The sequence below is a fragment of the Octopus bimaculoides genome, chromosome 5, assembly GCF_046866305.1.
Source record: "Octopus bimaculoides isolate indiv1 chromosome 5, ASM4686630v1, whole genome shotgun sequence".
NCBI classification, from domain to species: Eukaryota; Metazoa; Mollusca; class Cephalopoda; order Octopoda; family Octopodidae; genus Octopus; species Octopus bimaculoides.
The window spans coordinates 80,187,753-80,208,210 of record NC_142932.1 but is presented as its reverse complement, the minus strand read 5'-3'; the positions used below and the strand labels follow the sequence as shown (position 1 = coordinate 80,208,210).

General features: G+C 36.9%; 1 protein-coding gene across 4 annotated transcripts in view; it reads left to right on the top strand.

Annotated features, from left to right (window-relative positions):
* Positions 1–20,458, top strand: part of LOC106874959 (contactin) — a 98,646-nt gene that overhangs the window by 21,455 nt on the left and 56,733 nt on the right. For 2 of the 4 annotated variants that reach the window (XM_089352503.1, XM_089352504.1), the window contains exons 2-7: positions 670–757; positions 8,429–8,518; positions 11,041–11,135; positions 13,170–13,255; positions 15,315–15,463; positions 19,674–19,781. In XM_089352503.1, the coding sequence (XP_089208629.1) occupies positions 8,452–8,518; positions 11,041–11,135; positions 13,170–13,255; positions 15,315–15,463; positions 19,674–19,781 (505 nt within the window). In that variant the 5' untranslated portion in view covers positions 670–757; positions 8,429–8,451. The remainder of the gene's footprint in view (positions 1–669; positions 758–8,428; positions 8,519–11,040; positions 11,136–13,169; positions 13,256–15,314; positions 15,464–19,673; positions 19,782–20,458) is intronic. The other 2 variants (XM_089352502.1, XM_089352501.1) reach the window with 1 other exon arrangement.

Below are 20,458 nucleotides of genomic sequence, written 5' to 3'. Positions count from 1 at the left end.
TAGAGGGATGGGCTCCACTAGATCTAAACATTCGCAAGCCATGCCATGTGTCACTCCTGCAACTTCTTAAGTTGAGGACCCAAGGCATGGTGTGTTGCTGTTACCAACATTCTAGATGTGAAAAAAACCCAATTGAATAGCTAGAAAAACTTTACAAACAAACAAACTGTGTCAATATCCTATAAGATTTTAAAAGTCATATAAACAGAAGGTCCTAAGTGAGATGAGATATAAAAGTGTATTACTAATTTCGTGGAGTCCATCATTCTATTAATGACATAATCTCTCATCATTGTAAAGCTGTTTGTAACCATCTCCATATTGGATGTTGCTGGATGTTAGCTATCAAACAGTGAACTGCCATCAGATATTCTTTTACAGGTTTCAGTCATTGGACTCTGGCCATGTTGAGGCAATGCCTTCATAGTTTTTGCTTCAAAACCGCTTGGTTTTGAGTTCCATCTCACTGTGTGGCACCTTCAACAAATGTCTTGTATTACAGCCTTAGACTGACAAATGCCTCGTAAATGAAATTGGTAGGTTAAAACTATGGAAGCCCACTGTGTATGTGTGTGTGTGTGTGTTGATACTCTGCATGTCCTCACATGACACAACTTGAACAGAATAATGATGTCATACTTTTCTTTCTGTTTAAATAATGTCTTGTAGCTCTGTGTGCTTGAGAAGACCAGTGAAATAAAGAAAAATCCCTTACTTTAACAAGCAGGTGAAGTTTGGTGGCAAGAATAAAATGCAGGTATAAAACACTGTTCAAATGTCTCCATCCAACCTATTGAAAAGCATAGATAAAAATGAATGAGTGAGTAAAAATATTAACATGAGTTAAGAAACTGGCCCCTCAAACTTTAACCCTTTAACATTCAAATGACTCAGTCAAGTGTGAAGCTTATTTAATCACATGGTTTTGAATTAATCATGCTTTGTCTCATAACTTAAAGATTTTGATAATGTGATTGTTTATTCTTAGAGGGATATTGTTAGGTAAGTGGAGGCGCAATGGCCCAGTGGTTAGGGCAGCGGACTCGCGGTCACAGGATCGCAGTTTCGATTCCCAGACCGGGCGTTGTGAGTGTTTATTGAGCGAAAACACCTAAAGCTCCACGAGGCTCCGGCAGGGGATGGTGGCAAACCCTGCTGTACTCTTTCACCACAACTTTCTCTCACTCTTTCTTCCTGTTTCTGTTGTGCCTGTAATTCAAAGGGTCAGCCTTGTCACACTGTGTCACGCTGAATATCCCCGAGAACTACGTTAAAGGTACATGTGTCTGTGGAGTGCTCAGCCATTTGCACGTTAATTTCACGAGCAGGCTGTTCCGTTGATTGGATCAACTGGAACCCTCGACGTCGTAAGCAACGGAGTGCCAACAACAACAACATTGTTGGGTAAGTGCGAGAGGCTGGATCTGGTCAGTTTGAACGTAAAGCAGGTAGAATATTTGGAGCAGGTATGGCCAGTTTAAGCGCTAATGGGTTAAACAAAACATACTTCAACCATGCCATATTGGTGGGAAAATTCCATGTATGACAAGAAACACTAATTAACTGAGTGGAGTGGTGGTGGGAGTCATTCAAGAAGTGTAGCTTCTTAAACAGTGACACATTTATAGACAATTTCTTTGTGGAATAATAAAAAGTAATAAGAAAATAATAATGCTACTGGTGGCAATGGCTGTTGGTGTTGTTGTTTAAATATTAAGTTTTTCATCATAATTAACTCCATTAGTTCTCTAGATTCCCAGGCTAACTTATTTGAATTCCTAAACTTCATAATGAATAATAAAAGCAAGTATATGAACGTAGGTGGGGTATGAAAATTCAAATGAACAGGCTTTTATTGTTCACTCTTGCTTTCATGCTTTCTTTTTCTTTTTTCTCTCTTTTTCTCAATTCCTTTCTGTCTTATTCTAAATCTTGTTTTCTAAAGTTATCTAGTGTCATTGAATTTCTTGTCCTGTGTCCTGTATGCACATTAATATTTAGGGGGTGATATGGTCAGGTTTCTTGTTCCACCATTTAAGCTATTTATAACTGGGTGAAGTGAGCCAATGAGAACTGCTTTGCTTTTGAGTATCAGCACAGTACCAGTGATAAAATGTATAGTATGGGTACTTTAATAATAAATCTGAATCTATATGACACTACATGGCAAATTTGCTTACAAGTTTATCTTAAATTATATATATGTGTGTGTGTGTGTGTGTCCTCTCTCTCTCTCTATGTATGTATAAGATTGAAAAAAATTTGGAGTCAACAAGGAGTACAGTTGGACATTTATTTTCAATCACTACAATCGTTTCTACAAAATGTAGTTCTCCAGGCTTGTAGGTACTTGATTATGCAACTATTTTCTTGCATTATGAGATTTAGTTGTTTCCTCAGGCGATATGTAAATATTGTCTCTATAAGTTCAAATTCTTTGCTTTAAGAACATGCTCTCTGTCTGTCATGGCCTGAAGTTGGTAATAGCCACTGAATTTGTTGTTGCTGAAGAACCATTGGTATAACTAAATATATATATATATATATATATATATATATATATATATACAAAGTATGGGGGTTTAGTTCACAGGTGATCTAAATGATTAGGTATACTAAATAAGTGCTGTAATGGATTACTAGGGCTCCAGGGCTGTAGCCAAGATGGTAGTTATGGAGCCATTGCAGATTTCTGATATAGTGGATATATAATTGTTAAAGAGATCAACAAATGTTAAGGCAAGCCAAACGTCTCAAGTCATATACATTATTTTTATTGGAAAAAATTCAAAGTCTTACAGCTGTTTCTGGGATATCCCAGAGTATGGGATATTACATCATCAGGGATATCTCAGAAACAAGCCATGTACAGGGATGCTGTCTGTTAGGTGAGGCTTGGCAACGAGTATAACAAAGAATTCAGTGGTTTGCCGAGGATCAGTCCTTAGCCTCCACTTGTTCATCATAGTCCTCCAGGCAATAACAGAGGAATTCAAGACAGGCTAATCCTAGGAGACCCACTATGCAGACGACCTTACTCTAATAGCTGAGTCACTGCCAGAGCTAGAGAAGTTTCAGGTGTGGAAGCAAGGTCTAGAATTGAAGGGCCTTAGAGTTAACTTCGCAAAAGCCAAAGTCTTAGTAAGTAGGAAGGCAAACAAATCACAAATCCCTTCAGATAGATAGCCCTGCTTGATCTGTAGAAAAGGTGTAGGTAGTAACTCCATAAGATGTACCTGGCGTAAGCTATAGACACATAAGAAGTGCAACAATATCAAAGGAAGGTTAACTGGGAAGATAGTTTTTGTGTGTGGCAGATGCACAGGAGCAATAAACACTGACGATGTACAAAAAATAGATTCCATCACATGCCAGGAGAAAAAACTAGTAGTTGATAGCTTCTGTTACCTAGGTGACCAAGTCAGTAGCTGGGGTGGCTGCTCTGAGAGAATAGCTGCTAGAATGATAGCCTGGGCAAAGGTCAGAGAGCTCCTGCTGGTCACTTTAGACTGTATGATGCCTGTGTGTGAACAGCCATGCTACACAGCAGTGAAACATGAGCTGTGACTGCTGAGGACATGCATAGGTTTGAAAGAAATGAAGTTAGTATGCTCCACTGGATGTCTACTGTCAGTGTGCATACACAACAGTGTGTAAGTGCCCTGAGAGGGAAGTAGGACATAAGAAACGTCAGTTATGGTGTGCAAGAGAGACAACTGTGTTGGTATGGTCATGTGATGCACATGGATGAGGACAGTTGTGTGAAGAAGTGGAGGGAACCTGTGGCCCGTTTAAAAGCACCCTTTAATTGTTGAGCAATATGCTGTGCTTGTGAAGACCTGTTGAACCGAGTGACATTATAGTTATGGTTGATGCCAGTGCCACCTAACTGGCACCTGTGCTGGTGGTACATAAAAAGCACCATTCGAGCTTAGCCAATACCAGTGCTGCCTGATCGGCTCCCATGCTGGTGGCACATACTACACTCTTGGAGTGGTGGGCATTAAGAAGGGCATCTACCTGTAGAAACTTTGCCAAATCAGATTGGGGCCTGGTGCAGCCTTCTGGCTCACCAGTTCTCTGTCAACCCTCCAACTTATGTCAGCATGGAAAGCAGACGTTAAACAGCGATGATGATGATGCATGTATTGCAAGAAACATTTTACATAGTTCAACTTACACAAGTTAATGTGTGAAAAAAAAAAAAAGAATTTTGGAAGAAGTTTCTCTAAAACTAGTTTTTAAACATCGAATGACTATGGGAGTCCCAGGATAAAATAATAATCAGAGGAGTCTAAAGATAAAAAATGGTTGAGAACTCCTGAACAAGACAAATACTGACCAGGAATAAATGTATTACATGGAGTGGAGGTACAGCTCAGTAATTTTAATGCTTTTGACCTCATAACCTTGTCTTGTAAAGCTCAGTAAACATAACAACTTTTGAGATAAAATTATGGTATTGGATTATTTATCATGCAGTCTAGGGTTCATATTCTGCTAGAGCCATTGTTTTTTTTTTATCATAAGATAAAGTTAATTTCTCTACTAAATACATTTCTTGCTTTCCTAGGTTTCTTTTTTTTTTTGCTTTGGTTGTTGTTGGACTTGCAAATTTGTTCCAATTCATTACATTCTGAATTCAAATCTGCTGAGGTCAGCTTTGCATTTCATTCTTTCAGGATCAGTAATATAAAGTACCAGTCACTGTTGGGACCAATACAATTAACTATCCCTTCTTGACCTTGTGCCTAAATTATTAGAAACCATTATTATTATTATTATTATTATTATTATTATGGTGGTGGTGATCTGGCAGAATCATTAGCACGCTGGGCAAAATGCTTAGTATTTCGCCTGTTGCTATGTTCTGAGTTGAAATTCCGCCGAGGTCAACTTTGCTTTTCATCTTTTCGGGGTCGATAAAATAAGTACCAGTTGAATACTGGGGATGATGTAATTGGCTGGTCCCCTCCCCCAAATTGCTGCCCTTGTGGCAAAATTTGAAGCCATTATTATTATTATCAATATTATGAAGAAGATGGTGAGCTGGCAGAATTGTTGGCATGCTGGATGAAGTGCTTAGCAGTATTTTCGCCCATCGCTATGTTCTGAGTTTAAATTTTACCATGGTTGATTTTGCCTTTCATCCTTTTGGTGGTGGTGGGGGGGGGGGCAATAAATTAAGTACCAGTTGTGTACTGGGTCGACCTGGTCAACTAACCCCTTCCCCCAAATTTCAGGCCTTGTGCCTTTAGCAGAAAGGATTATTATTACTGAGGTGGTCAGCTGGCAGAATCATTAGCACACTGGTGAAAATGCTTAGTGGTATTTTTTCCATCTTTGTTCTGAGTTCAAATTCCACTGAAATCGACTTTGCTTTTCATCCTTTTAGGATCAATAAATTAAGTACCAGTGAAATGTAATCCCCTCTCCTGAAATTTCAGGCCTTGTGCCATGTGTAGAAATAGAGTATAGGGGTCACTGTTGGTCAACATTGACTGACCCTCTGTGTAGAAAGCTGGACTAAGTACCACAAGGTATTCTATCCAATATTCAAATAACTCTGTCAGTTCACTACCTTAAACCTTCTGTCTTCATAAATGAAAAATTTAGATAATGTAGTCCTACATATTCCTCAAAAAATGAGATGGTCATGCATTTTATTATAGATATACTAGATCAGAACTTACTTGGGGCTAACAAACATACAGCAACACAGACCACTAACAGAAATTTTACACTGGTGCCCAACTAGTTCAGTGTAGAGGAGAAATCTCTGACAAAAAACATTGGAAACTCTTGTGAATGAAATTATTCTAAACTTTAGGACATGTGAAAACATGTGGCTTACAGGTTAGGGTGTTGCACTCATGATCATATGATTGTGGTTTCAATCCCTTGATTGGGTGTTTTTTTTTGTTTTTTTTGTTTTTTTTTTTTGTTATAGTAAAATACTTCATTTCACGTTGCTCCAGTCCACTCAGCTGGCAAAAGTAAGCAATCCTAGAAACCAACCTTATGAGCTTATGTCTTGAGAAGGACCTTTGTATTTCGTGTCATCTGTTTTTTAAGGCTCTGCAGTTAAGATGAGTGTAGGCATGCCAGTGTGGTTAAGAAATTTTGCGACTATGTAATTTAAGTTTCAATCCCACTGGTTTCATAGCTGACTTATACTGCAGTTAAGGCATCTAAATCAAATGCATACTGCAAAGTTAAAAAAAAAACAAAAAAACTGTGATTTGGTAGCAAGAGGTACTTAACAGCTGTCATTATAGGACCTTTGTCAGTCAAGATTGCATCTGCACATATATGTGTAGGATTGAACAAGATTTTTGAAGAAGACCAGCATCTGGCCATACATACAAGTCTCCCCCTTCCCACATCAATGTTTACCCAAGGGAAAGGCCACTGGCCCACATCAGTAGCCTTTTCCTTGCTATAGCACAATACTATCACAGGTGTTGCTGTCAAAATGCAAAGATCTACAATAGATATTGCAAGGCATCTTTCCTAACTTTTTAACAGTTCTACCAAATCCACTCTCCAGATTGTTATTGTTTTATTCATGTCACCAAGATAAAGGGCAGTGTTGATCTTGATGGGATTTGATCTCAAAAGAGTTAAGAGAGTGGGAATAAAATACCACAATGCATTCTATCTATGATTCGAACATACCTGGGAATAATATTGGTACCACATGGAATGTTATGAATTGTAGGCTTCTCCAGTACATAGCAATTATCATTGTTTTTTATGTCTGCCTTTTAATACTAGTGGGAGTTGGGCAAGAGAACTTTTTAAGACATTGTTTTAACAGTAATAAGCCCTTTCTTATGCCAACCCTTTTACAACATAGGAATGTTGTATACCTATTCTAAAAGCAGAGATATACATAATATACCAAAGATGTAAAATGTATGTTAAACCAATGATAATGATATTAAGTTAGATTTCATCAACAGTAAAATCTTTATATTTACTTTTGTGTTCAAGTGGGAATAAATCAATATTTATATTGTAAACCTGTTTTAACAAATTATCTACACCTATTGTGGTTTAGAAACAGGTTTTTATCATCACAGTGTTACCAAATGACTGTTTTGCTGTGTTCATAGTGGCTCAATGATTCTTTATTATAAAATTGTCTCTTTTGTCTTTAGTTGAGTTTTTTAAAACATTGTTCAACAATGTTTACCTCAGTCTCAATGCAGGGATAACCTTGATTAATCCTTTTAGTGTCGTATGTTGTCTTTGTTCGCATGATCCTCTGTGCAGAACTTTTCCTACCAAAATCTTTACAGTTAACTTTTTCTCCATCATTTCATCCATTACCTCTTTCTGTGAATCCAGTTATCTCCCCCACCTTTTCTCTGAACTACGTCTTAAGACTGCCATATCTAATTTTTAACACCCTCTCATATATCTTGTCGATGACCACCACTTTTATATTTGTCCTCTATTCACTATAGCCACTCCCATATGCATCACTCTATTTCCTTCTCTTCCCCCTTCCCATCCACACATCATCTTATCTTCTGATCTGTCTACTGCAAGAGTTTTCAACCAGGGTCTATATGGCCCCTGAGAGCCCATATAAGATTTTGCAGGGTCACACAACAAAATCCTAAATTAGTTATCCACAACAGTATTGTAAGGGCCCCTGAAAAAATTTTGCTTGAGATGTATTGCTAGAAACAGCTAGGCTTCTTTCTCTAACATTTTACATAGTTCAACTTAGACAAGTTTAACGAATTTTGAAAGAAGTTTCTGTAAAACTAGTTTTTAAACAGTGGATGGCTATTGGGGTCCACCAGAATGAAATAGTAATCCAAGGGGTCCATAGATAAAAAATGGTTGAGAACCTTTGGTTTATAGGTTTATTATACTACTGTTCTTCACTTTTTTTTCTTTCACCTTCTTTGTCCTAATATCTACTATTCATTTCACTTCCACCCTTATTACACATACTATATTTACTTGTACTCCCATTTGTCATTCTCCTCTCACAATCTAATGAACTTATCCATCCACCTTTCTCATTTATTGGGCCATATTCTCTCTTACATTCTTGTGTCATTTCTGGATCAATCTCCAAAGGTCAAATTCTCTATTTAATGAGTTATTTTACTAATATCAGTTTATATATATATATACTATGATTGACCGCTGACTGAACACTATTCAATTTTTTTTCTCCGTGTTTTTCTCCTTGTCTCCGTATTCTTTCTGTTGAAGAGCGTAGCTCAAAACGTTAAAGACTTTCCGTATTCCTGAGCGTCATACTAATACACCCTTTTGTTGTTTACACCACCTGTCCTCGTCTGTTGTTGTTTTTTTCGTACATTCTCCCATATATATATATATATATATATATATATATATATATATATTGTAAACTTTAGTATTCTATCTTTTATATTTTCAGAAGTAACTATTAGTAATTTCAAAATGCCGTCTTTGGCAATGCCACTGATATTGGTCTTCCTAGCCTGCTTTTCATTGCAGACACTTGCTGGTAAGTATCTTTTACACTGTATTTTTAGGATTATAAGATTTTGGTTGTAATGTTTCGATACCAATAGAATATTCTTGAACACTTCTCCAATATATTCATTACAAAGTGGGTGCACAGAGCTGGTCTTCATCAAAGAGTAACAGAGTAACTAAAAAAAAAGAAAAGAGACAACCATGGATTGAATGTCTTTTATTAGCGCTGCCTAGTCCTCTTCTTGTTTTGCTTTTTTTTTTATATGGTTAGGTTTAGTACAGTGCATCTTTTCCATCTCAAGCACAGATTTTTTAATAAATTTTTTTTAATTAAACACTTTAAAATTTCAGATACTGGTCAAATGTGTCACGTAGAACAGGGTTTACTCTTAACATTTTTGACAAAATTTCGTATTTTAGAAGCGGTATTTCATGTTAAAGTTGTCATATTTGGATAATTTTAACCAATCAGTGACATGGATTCAGCTGAAGAAAGTTACTGCTGCAGTTTGCGACCAATAACTTCCAGGTCCGTTGACAAAATGATGAATCTTCAACAACAGAAAGATTTAAACTGAAAATCTCCTCTAACAAAATCTTTCTTTAATAACCAGAGATGTTTTTATAGCAACATATATATATATATATATATATAATGTGCACACACACACACACACACACACACACATTAATAATAGGCAGAAGTCACAGAGTGACAATGGCCAAATTTGTATTTGATAAGTGCCAATACACAAAACTCTCAGCTTTTGACTTACTCTCTAACTTCTGCTGATGATATATATACATACATATATGTATAAAAAAATCTCATCACGCAATTGAACCAATGAAAGAGCCTCTACCTGGTCACTTGATACACTAAAAATAGCAGCCAAAGTATCCCCATACTTAAATCACATGCCTATTGTATGTAATGTCCTAGATTATCCCTAAAAAGATGGTTTGCTGAAGGCTGGAATGTCTGTGACAATAGGTTTGCTGTATCAGGGTTGACTTGAGTCTAAATAACAACAAAATTATTGAGATTGAACAACGACAGCCTGTATGTGGTTGCATGACCTGCTAGAAAAAGTAGCCAAACTTTTTTATATACACAGTAGAAAAACCTCTCTCCTGTGATTTACACGTAGAGTCCATTATGTCTGGGAAGAAAGACGGAATGGTCACAGTTGGGATGTCTTTGATCATATTTGTTCAATCAGATCCAACTCAGGACTAAACAACAGGTGACAAATGGAACGAGATGAGGCAACGAGAGAGCCTTTACCTGGTCGTTCGAATTGCTAGAAAGAGCAACCAAATCTTCCTGACAAAAAGAAAAATGAAATTTCCGTCTTCAAGAAAAAAAAAATAAAGCAAGTTTACATTATTTTATGTTCACTTAGGAATTCATTACTTCTAGAAAAGAATAAGACAAAATGGTCATGGCTGGAACACCTTTTCTCACAGATCCATTACAATCAGAGCTATCCTGTGGTTAAAACAATATTCTTCACTGAATGATGAAGCCGCTAAAGTTAAAGAAAAGTTGAAAGAATAAAAGATAGCAAGTATCCATATTCCAAATATTGGGATTCTCTTGACTAGCGTAATTTATTCAAATTTCCGTATGAAATAAATAGAAAATGTTATGGGAACTCGGTACATATTATGGCTAATATCCAGTGTTGTACGAGAGTAGTTTCACAGATCTTGTCAATCTCAGTCACAGATTTTTTAAATTAATTTTTTTTAACTGAATCAGTTTGAAACTTCAGATACTGGTTGAATGTGTCAGAGGTTTTTCTATTCTGTATATAAAATGTTTGGCTACTTTTTCTAGCAGGTCATGCAACCACATATAGGCTCTGTCATTGGTCTGTCTCAGTAATAATTTTCTAAAAATAATGAGCCGGAAGTTGTTGTTCGCAAACAGTAGCAGTAACTTTCTTCAGCTAAATAAACATTGATTGGTTAAAATTACCCAAATATGACAACTTTAACATGAAATAACTTCTAAAATACAAAATTTTGTCAAAAACTTTAAGAGTAAACCCTCTTTCTACATGACACATTCGACCAGTATCTGAAGTTTCAAAGTGTTTAATTTTTTAAAAATTCATTAAAAAATCTGTGCTTGAGATGGAAAAGATCCAGTACAGTCATGGCAAACTATAGCCTGCAGTACTTTCTGAATGGCATGCCACTTTAAAATTATCTTGAATTTTTTAGTAGCGCAGTCCATCTGATTGATTAACCATGTCTCATGTAGCCTGCTTCTTGAAGCAAGTTACCTATGCCTGATTTGGAGGAGCAGGCAGTTTTGCAATACAAGTAGAATCTTTGACTGGTCACCTACCCATGTTATCACAGATCAATCCATGGCAAGCGTAATGTGGTTCACAATATTGAATGTATTGTCCCAGATCAGTGATGAATGAACCATTGATGAACAAGGCTACTTGTATTTATATTTTATTGCTGACAATTTCTAGTTATATTCATGTTGTGGTGATTCTTTAAATAAATTCATTATTTTCTCTCTTCTAGATTGTCCTAATCAATGGCTGAAATATGGTGAATCCTGTTACAATTTCATCATGAATTCACCGAAAACCATTGACATGGCTAAAGAAGAATGTAGTGTAAGTAGTAATAATCCTTTCTACTAAAGGCACAAGGCCTGAAAGTTTATGGGGATGGAACTAGTAGATTACATCAACCCCTAGTGTTTCGCTGGTACTTATTTCATCAACCCCAAAAAGATGAAAGGCAAAGTCGCCCTTAGCAAAATTTAAACTCAGAACTCAAGGACAGACGAAATGCCTCTAAACATTTTGCCTAGCATGCTAACAATTCTGCCAGCTCACTGCTTTAATGTAAGTAGTAATAATGATCATAAGGTGGTCATTAGTGTCAGATGATTACATTGCAACATTTGTTTGAGTTTTCTTTACTCAGAGTTCAAAATCCATCAAAATCTACTTTGCCTTTTCATCTTTTAAGGATCTGTGAAATAATATGCCACCCAGTGTTGGTATGGTTCTCTGTCTTCCCCTCCCTAGGTGAAGTGGTAAAGCATCATGAATGATATACTGGGTCAAGGTTGGGAGGGTTCAGAAGTAGCTTATGTCAGTGGGAACCTAAAACCACAAACTAAAGTGTGGTTTATACTAATACCAATTCATCCTCAATTATGAGAGATGGCTGTAGATTTTTAATGCATTGTCTTCTTAAGCCTGTCATTTGTAGCATGTAAAAAAGTTGGACTGTTGTCCTGTTTGTTTAATGTACATTTTGTTACGCTACAGGCTAGAAGGGGAGTTATTTGAGGTAGGATTTTACAACTGGGTGCTATTCCATTTGCCAATTCTTATCTGTCTTTCAAGTAAGAGATTTTTTTTTTTATTCCACAGATTTTCAAAAGTGCAAAGCAACCAGTGATGTGTCAACATCATTCTGTTTTGCTCAAGTAGTGACAATCCTGAAATGTTGCTAAGACGTGTCAAGCTAAGTAAAAGCGTGGTTGTCCTTGATTACAGGCATGTCTCCTGCATCCTTCTCCGGCTGAGCATTCCTAATCCTGTTAAAACAAGCTTTCATATTATGATGTTGCTGCTTAAACAAGTTGACAAATTGAAGATGACATCTAGGTTTACCAAGAATGGTCCTGGGAGCTGGTGCCACATTAACACTCTCATGCCGGTGCTGCATAAAAGTACCCAGAATACTCTGTAAAGTGGTTGGCAATAGGAAGGGCATCCAGCCATAGAAAGCATACCAAAATAGACATGGAGCCTAGGCAGCTCTTCAGCTTGTCAGCTCCTGTCAAACTGTCCAACCCATACCAGCATGGAGAACAGATGTTGATGTTGATGCACATTCATGTGGATGTGATGGCTTCCTTGCTGTCAGACTGAACCCAAAACCACATGGTTGCAAAACAAGCTTCACCTAACTATGAACAGCATTGTGCATGCCAGCTGATAGTGGTTTTATTGTATGGGTAACAATATGACACTTTGGGCATATTGCATTTTCTTCCACTCTTCAGCCTGTTCCTGGAAAGTGACTGTGATATTGGTTGTCTCTGAGGTTGTATTCATGTTTTATGGGTATCTGAAAGTGAAGGCCACAGTCCCTTCCCCCATGACCAAGAGCTTAAAAAATAATAAAATGCCTCAGCAGAGTGGGATATAGATATCAAATTATAGTTTCAGTTTTTCATATACTGATTCTCAATGATGTTTTACTGTACCCTAGCTGAAGTTCCTTAACATGCAGTGTTCTACTTGTCTGCCTGTTCCTTCACAGTAGTATTTATCTTTGGTTTCTGTAGCTTCCAATCGACAGAAGACAAATCTTTCCTTCTTGAAGTAACTACCAATGAACAGTTACAAGTTGTTGGCTGTTGGAAAAGAATTGGCTGGAGTGGGAATTCCAGTTCTGACATCCTGGGAAAAAAGACTGCGGAAAAGTGGTTACTGGTAGTCCTGGGGTAGATACAATATGGTGGGTGGGAGAAAGAAGGAGAGGTAGTTGAGTTGAGAGAGTTTATTTGTGTTTGTTTTCTCTGTCTCTTTACCTTTGCTGGGTTTTTTTGTACACGTCTATGCGAGTATATATATATACATGCATGCGTGTGTATATGCTAAGTATTCATTTGTTTCTAATTACAGAAATATGGTGCTACACTTGTCAATGTCAATTCAGGAGGAGAAAACAATTTCCTGACCTCCTACTTCGGTCAGAATAAACTAACTGGGCAAGTCAAGATTTATTTCCCTTAAAAATATTAGTGTCTTATTTTATATTGCTATTGGTGAACAATTGTGTCATTGGCTACAGCTGTTTAATTAACTAATTTCTGATTCACAGCATTTCTGATGGTTACAGCAATAAGGGTTTGTTTAGGATTTAAATGTGAGCTAATTTAAGTTTCTTGCTTTGATAGTACAAATTTGAGCAAGCTTGTATAGCATGCTGTGTACTATTGGGAAGATCCTATGTTTATTAAATGATATTTATTTTTCACATGGATGGGGTGCTTTTTTTGTTGATCCCACCAATAATAGAATACTACACTATATAAATATAGGCTCGAAATGTAAAAGACTTTTTCATTTTTCCCAAGCGCCAAACTAATACACTTGCTTGTTGTTCTTACACCTGTCTTCATCTTTTGTTTTGCTATAAATTTCAACTATTTATATATATATGTATATATATATATATAAAAAATTACTTCTCCCAACATAATCATATTTTGTATATGTTTTCTACTCAATTTACTAGTACTTTAATGTTTTGCAGTAACAATCTTCAGGTGAACAACATTTATCGTAGCATCGGTAAAAAGAAATAGCTGTTGCAGCTCCTCCTCCCACCCTACCCACATCAAGCTCTCCATCCCCTACTCCCAATTCCTCTGTCTGTGCAGGCTCTGCAGTGACAACAATGACTTTGAGATTCAACTCGTGCCTTGCCACTTCATCCTTCGTGGATATCCCTTCACCACTATCTACACCGCCCTTGCCAGAGCACGTTCCATATACTGTGCCTTTGCTCTCTCTCCCTGCACCTGCCTACCATTACCCGTCTCCCGTTTCCCTTCACCTACCACTCCTCCACCCCGCCAATGCACCATTCCTCAAGCCTTCTGTCGACTCCAGTCTGACCCCTCCACTTTGCACATCTTCCCCAACTTACCCCTTCCCTCCTTCAAACAAGCCCACAACCTACGTGACCTCCTGGTCCACAGTTTCTTCCCTAACCCCACCTCCCAACCTGGCTCGTTCCCCTGCTTCTGCCCATGCTGCTGCACTTGCCCCTACCTCTCCAACACCACCATCCTCAGGCACCTATCATTGTCCTTATCATATCACTGACTCCTTTACCTACTCTTCTAGCAACGTCATTTACTGCATCTCCTGCTCTTTCTGTTCTGTGTACATCAGTCAAACAAGACGCTGCTTGGCTGACTGGTTCGCGGAGCACCTCCGAGACATTAGATTCAGCAATGACACCCCAGTCTCACACCATTTCCACCCTACTGGTCATTCATTACAACACCTGTCTGTGTTCGGATTGTCTTTGCATGGAGGTCATCCGGACTCCTGCCTTTGCCATGAACAGGAATTAATCTTCTTTCTTTGTTTCTTTGCACCATATGGACTCAACTCCCCTCCCCTCTTCATCTGACTCCCCTCATCTCCTCTCTTCATCTGTCATCTACTTCTTCTCTTCACTCCTACCCACCTTCTCCCTTCATCAATACCCCCTCCATCCACATCTCATTCCTACATACCCCAACCCTACCCCCACATCCTCACCCCCAACCCACACCCACACCCTCACATCTCCACACCCCAACACCACCATACCACCCCGCATAAATTAGCACTGACCACTTCTCAGCACCCACACCGTTACCTACACATTACAGACTTACGTACACATCTACAAATGCACACGCGCCTTCGTTCTGGGATCTCCAACACTTTATTATCTCCCCTTCCTAGCTCTCCTGTATAACTACCTTTGTCCAGCCAGTCACCATGATTGACCGCTAGCTCCAAAAGTTTTTTATTCTCTCTCTGTTTATTTCCTCTTGTTCATTTCTGTTGAAGAGCGTAGACTCGAAAAAAGACTTTCTCATCTTCCCGAGCATCAAATTAAAACACCTGCTTGTTGTTTATACACCTGTCTTCATCTTTTGTTTTTCTGTAAATTTCAACTAATATATATATATACAAATATATTAAAACACTACACTCATTATTATATTAGGAGATTGCTATTTATATTATCTTTCTTCTGTTTAGATTTACCTGGTACACAAGTGGTGAATACCTAGGAAACAATAAATTCCGTTGGATCGGAGATGGACAAGATATAAACAACAAAGAAATGTTTTGGGTAAATGATGCTGTGAAAAACAGTACAGGAAGATTTATTACTTATATTTATCATGGTGAGTATTAAACATTTATTGTGTGTGTGTTAATGAATTCATTTATTGGACTACATCCATGCTGGGACACCACTTTTAGTCAGTCATATTATCTGCTGTCTTTATTCTTACTGGAACATATTTTAGTAAATTCTATTTCATTAAGTTTCATATTTAACATAAAAGACACAAAGGTTTACATTGGTAAAGGTAAACACACATGCAATACACTCAGAAACACATACATCCCCGCACTCCATCATTATCATCGTAATGACATCTTGAGCAAGTGTCTTCCACTGTAGATCCAAGCCTGTCCATGCTTTATGAGTGGATCTGGCAGATGGAAACTGAAAGAAGCCTGTTGTACATATTTGTATGTATATATGTATGTGTGTGAGTGTATGCATTTGTGTGTACCCTTGTCTAGACACCACATGATGTTTGTAACTAAGCATTATCATCATACAATTGAGGTTGTTCGTTTCCAGTCTTTCACTTAAAAAATGCCTGGGCATCAGGAAAAATTACCTACCTTGCTTGGAGACAAGTGAGGGTTGGTGACAGAAAGGGTACCTGGTTCTAGAAAATTTACTTCAAATTCTATCTAAACCAGGCAACTAATGAAAAGTTGATGTTAAATGATGGTGATGTTATGTATAAAATTACTGTCTCTATTAATACGATTAAATGACCCTTTAAACATTCTAGACTTTACAGGAAGTCTGAAAAATCACAGCTGGAAATATAAATGTTATGGAAGATATTTTTATGGCATTCTTTTGCATTTTGTTAACATTGTTGGTATATAAACACAAACTACCATTAGTTTGTTATTGTGTAACTCAAGGTCTGCACTAACCAAGCAGATCAAAAATGCTTCAGCAGCTGCTATCTTATTCATTTATTTTTAACTAGCTGAATTACCCGGCGTTGCCCAGGTTACTGCTGTTTTTATTCAGATTAGTAAACAATAAATATGAAGATATATTTGTTTTCTCATTATTATTTCAAAATCTCTATATTTATTAAAAAATATCCAAATTGTAGTGATAATAGAATTTAGAACTGCAAATCTGTCATTCTTGAGGCACCTCAGGGTAAATGATATTCATTGTGTAATTTTTTTGTTGGTGTCCAAATGAATAAATTGTTGCTGCTTCTAACTTGTGAGCAATCAGCATAGAATTGGCCATGGGAGAGGCATGTAGTAGAGAGATGATGTCCAACTACCTTGAAGGATTGACTGGAAACTGAAGCATCTTAAAATTCAAATGGAAAATCTGTAGGTATGAGAGGAAATTTTAGAATAAAGACATTTTCTTCTTTGTGACTACCTGTTATGATTGTTGCCTGTAGGACATAAGGTTTCATATAAGTAACAATTAAGCCTGTTCCATTACATAGGTGAGATTAGTCAAGATTCCTAATCAACATAATGGGAGCATCCAGCTTTAGTGTCAAGTTATGTGGTAGCATCCCAGTGGGTTTAAGTGTGTTCAGAAATTCAACAGGGTATTGAACTGCCTGATCTTGATCAACTATTGTGTGAATTGATGGAAAGGTCTTTTCTGATGTGTCTGTTAACTTTTGAAGAAGTTCATGATTGAGTTTATCAACCATTTCATTAGTTGGAGCCAGTATAGCTCTTTCACATAGCCAGTTTACATCAGTCTAATTGACAATCACATACACTCACACACTCATGCACTCCTATACACTCACACACACACACACACACGCACTCACATACACTCACACACACATTAACTCTCACATACATATACTAAGACAGACACACACACTCACAGACACATACACACTTATATACAAAATTTCATAGTCATGGTGTTATAAAATGTCTGTTATAAAATTACTATGTTGCATGTATTGAATGCGCAGACGCACACACACTCAAAGACGCACACACTCATATACAAAATGTGTTAAAGAGATGGCCTTCTCCAAAGAATTGGTAGTCGCTGTGTGTGTGTGTGTTTGTTTCCTTGTCTTGACATTACTTGGCTGTCATGAGTGAGTGACATCATTGTATGAGCAGTGTGATTTATTTTCAGTCTTTTGTGAAAATATGCCTGGCCAAGGGGAAATATCTTACTTGGAAACAGTTGTGGGTTGCCCACAGGAAGGGCAACTGGGTGTACAAAATCACTCTCAGTGAGTTCCATCTGATCCATTCAAGTATAAAAAAGTAGACATTAAAACAATGATTTTATATATATATATATATATATATATATATATATATATATATATATATATAAAAACTCTGAGTTGTTGGCGTAGAAACTCTGCCAAATTTAGATTGGAGCCTGGTGTTGCCATCCGGTTTCACCAGTCCTCAGTCAAGTCGTCAAACCCATGCTAGCATGGAAAGCGGACGTTAAACGATGATGATATAAACGTTTGTGAGTGTGTGTGTGTATATATATATATATATATACTGTTGTGTCTGGGGAGAATCATTTTCTTTTTGTGCCTTATAATTTAACACACTCACTGGTAAAATTTCCACTTATTTCTTATTTTTATTTTCCTAAAATTTTCATTGTGTCTTCCAACCTTTTCAATAGTCAGGACTATTGAAAAGGTTGCAAGACACAAAGAAAATTTTAGGAAAATAAAAATAAGTGGGAATTTTACTGGTGAGTGTGTTAAATTATAAGGCACAAAAAGAAAATGACTCTCCCCAGACACAACAGAATATGCTTCAACACACAAACTCACATAAAGAATCTTGCAAACCAAATCCAAAAACGAAATCTATTTATATATATATATATAAAATGAGAGAGAGAGATTATGAATGATAAGGATACACATCATTGAATAGAATGGACTAAGCGAAGCAAGAAGATGGAAAGTGTTGCTGAAGAGGTCACATATGTGAGATAAAATATTTCCAGACAATGGACATGAGTTAGAATAAGAACAGTAATATACGAATGAAGAACGAATGTATAGTGTGTGTGTTTATTTTGCAAAAAGAAAAAAAATGACCAGGTGTAGGAGCGGCTGTGTGGTAAGTAGCTTGCTTACCAACCACATGGCTCTGGGTTCAGTCACACTGCATGGTACCTTGGGCAAGTGTCTTCTACTATAGCCTCGGGCTGACCAAAGCCTTGTGAGTGGATTTGGTAGACGGAAACTGAAAGAAGCCCGTCATATATATATAAGTCAGTAAATGGTGGGGTTGTGTTAACCGCACATGGAGAAATAATAGGAAAATGAAAAATAATAATAAGGCAGAATGCTAAACTGAAAGCATATTTTAATATAGATGTGTAAAAAGGATTTCTAACCGGCTTCTATTGCATGGCAAATTTTCAAGAAGAGGGAGAATGAAAATGTTTTTTACAAAAAAGTAAAAAATAATATATAAAAAAATAATATATAAAAAAAAAAATATACCAATACATTATATTGTCTTTGAGCTTTTAAAGTTCAATGGTAATCTATGTAGATAATGGTTAGAAAGATTAGGATGCATGAAATTGAGAGTTGTGTTTTGCTTTAAAAAAAGGGCTGAAAGTTTGTGTTAAGCAGGAAGTGTGGTGTCAAAACAGGAAGTGTGTTTAAAGGAAGACAATTCTGTGGGTTTTATACTCTTTAGTTGGAGTTCTGGACTCTTTGTCAAAACACAACTCTCAATTTCATGCATCCTAATCTTTCTAATTATTATCTACATGAATTACCATTGAACTTTAAAAGCTCAAAGACGATATAATGTATTGGTATATTTATTTTTTTATATATTATTTTTTACTTTTTTGTAAAAAACATTTTCATTCTCCCTCTTCTTGAAAATTTGCCATGCAATGAAAGCCGGTTAGAAATCCTTTTTACACATCTATATTAAAATATGCTTTCAGTTTAGCATTCTGCCTTATTATTATTTTTCATTTTCCTATATATATATATATATATATATATATATGTGTGTGTGTATGTTTGTGTGTCTGTGTTTGTCCCCCCCAACATAACTTGACAACCGATGCTGGTGTGTTTACGTCCCCGTAACTTAGCGGTTCGGCAAAAGAGAGCGATAGAATAAGTACTAATCTTACAAAGAATAAGTTCTGGGGCTGATTTGCTCGACTAAAGGTGGTGCTCCAGCATGACCACAGTCAAATGACTGAAACAAGTAAAAGAGAAAAAGAGAGCATCCCAAAATACAATAGATTATAAATTTTTTTCCATTTATGTTTTCAAGATGGCAAATACAGTTGGATCCGGGATGATGGGCAGACACTACGTTCTAGTATCTGTGAAATTCCTGAAAAAGAAAGCTACAGAATTTATAATCAACACAGAAACTTTGGTAAGTTGTAATGACAATTGTATTATTGTTAGTTTGACTATGTTATTGTTTAGGTCTAGGTCTGCCCTTATCCAGCTGACTTTATGATCAAAGACCTAGGTGTATATTTAAGACTACATTATTCTATGTTACTTTCTTTAAGTCGGTACCTTGTATTCAGAGTTCCAATCCTGCAGAGAATAATTTTGTCTTTTGGGGGCCAAATGGACTGACAGAAATGTTTGTATCTGAAGATATGCCTTGCAGGATTTATTACAGCTCTTTACATTCTGAGTTCAAATTCCTTTGTTGTCTGCATATGTTACAGATATAGTCCATCACTCACCACCAAGCCCTTGAGTGCTTTTATCACTCCAGCCTGTTGCAAACATTTATGACAAGTCTACGGCTTGAGAGTACCATTCTCTTTCTCCCTCCTATCTATCTTAGAACTCCTGTAAAAGAGTTACTGGCAAATCCTTTCCTTCTTGACTGAAAGTTGAAAAATAAAAATCTATGATTTGCAACAGATTTTAGCTGCTGTTTCTGTGAAGTTGCATGCTCTAATGTTTTGAGTGTTTGGTCATGATCCTGAACCATATAATAAGGGACATTGCCCTTAATCATATCTCTTCTACGTAGTAACCCTTACATATACCCCTCAGTTATACACACTCTCTTTCATAGTAATCTTAATT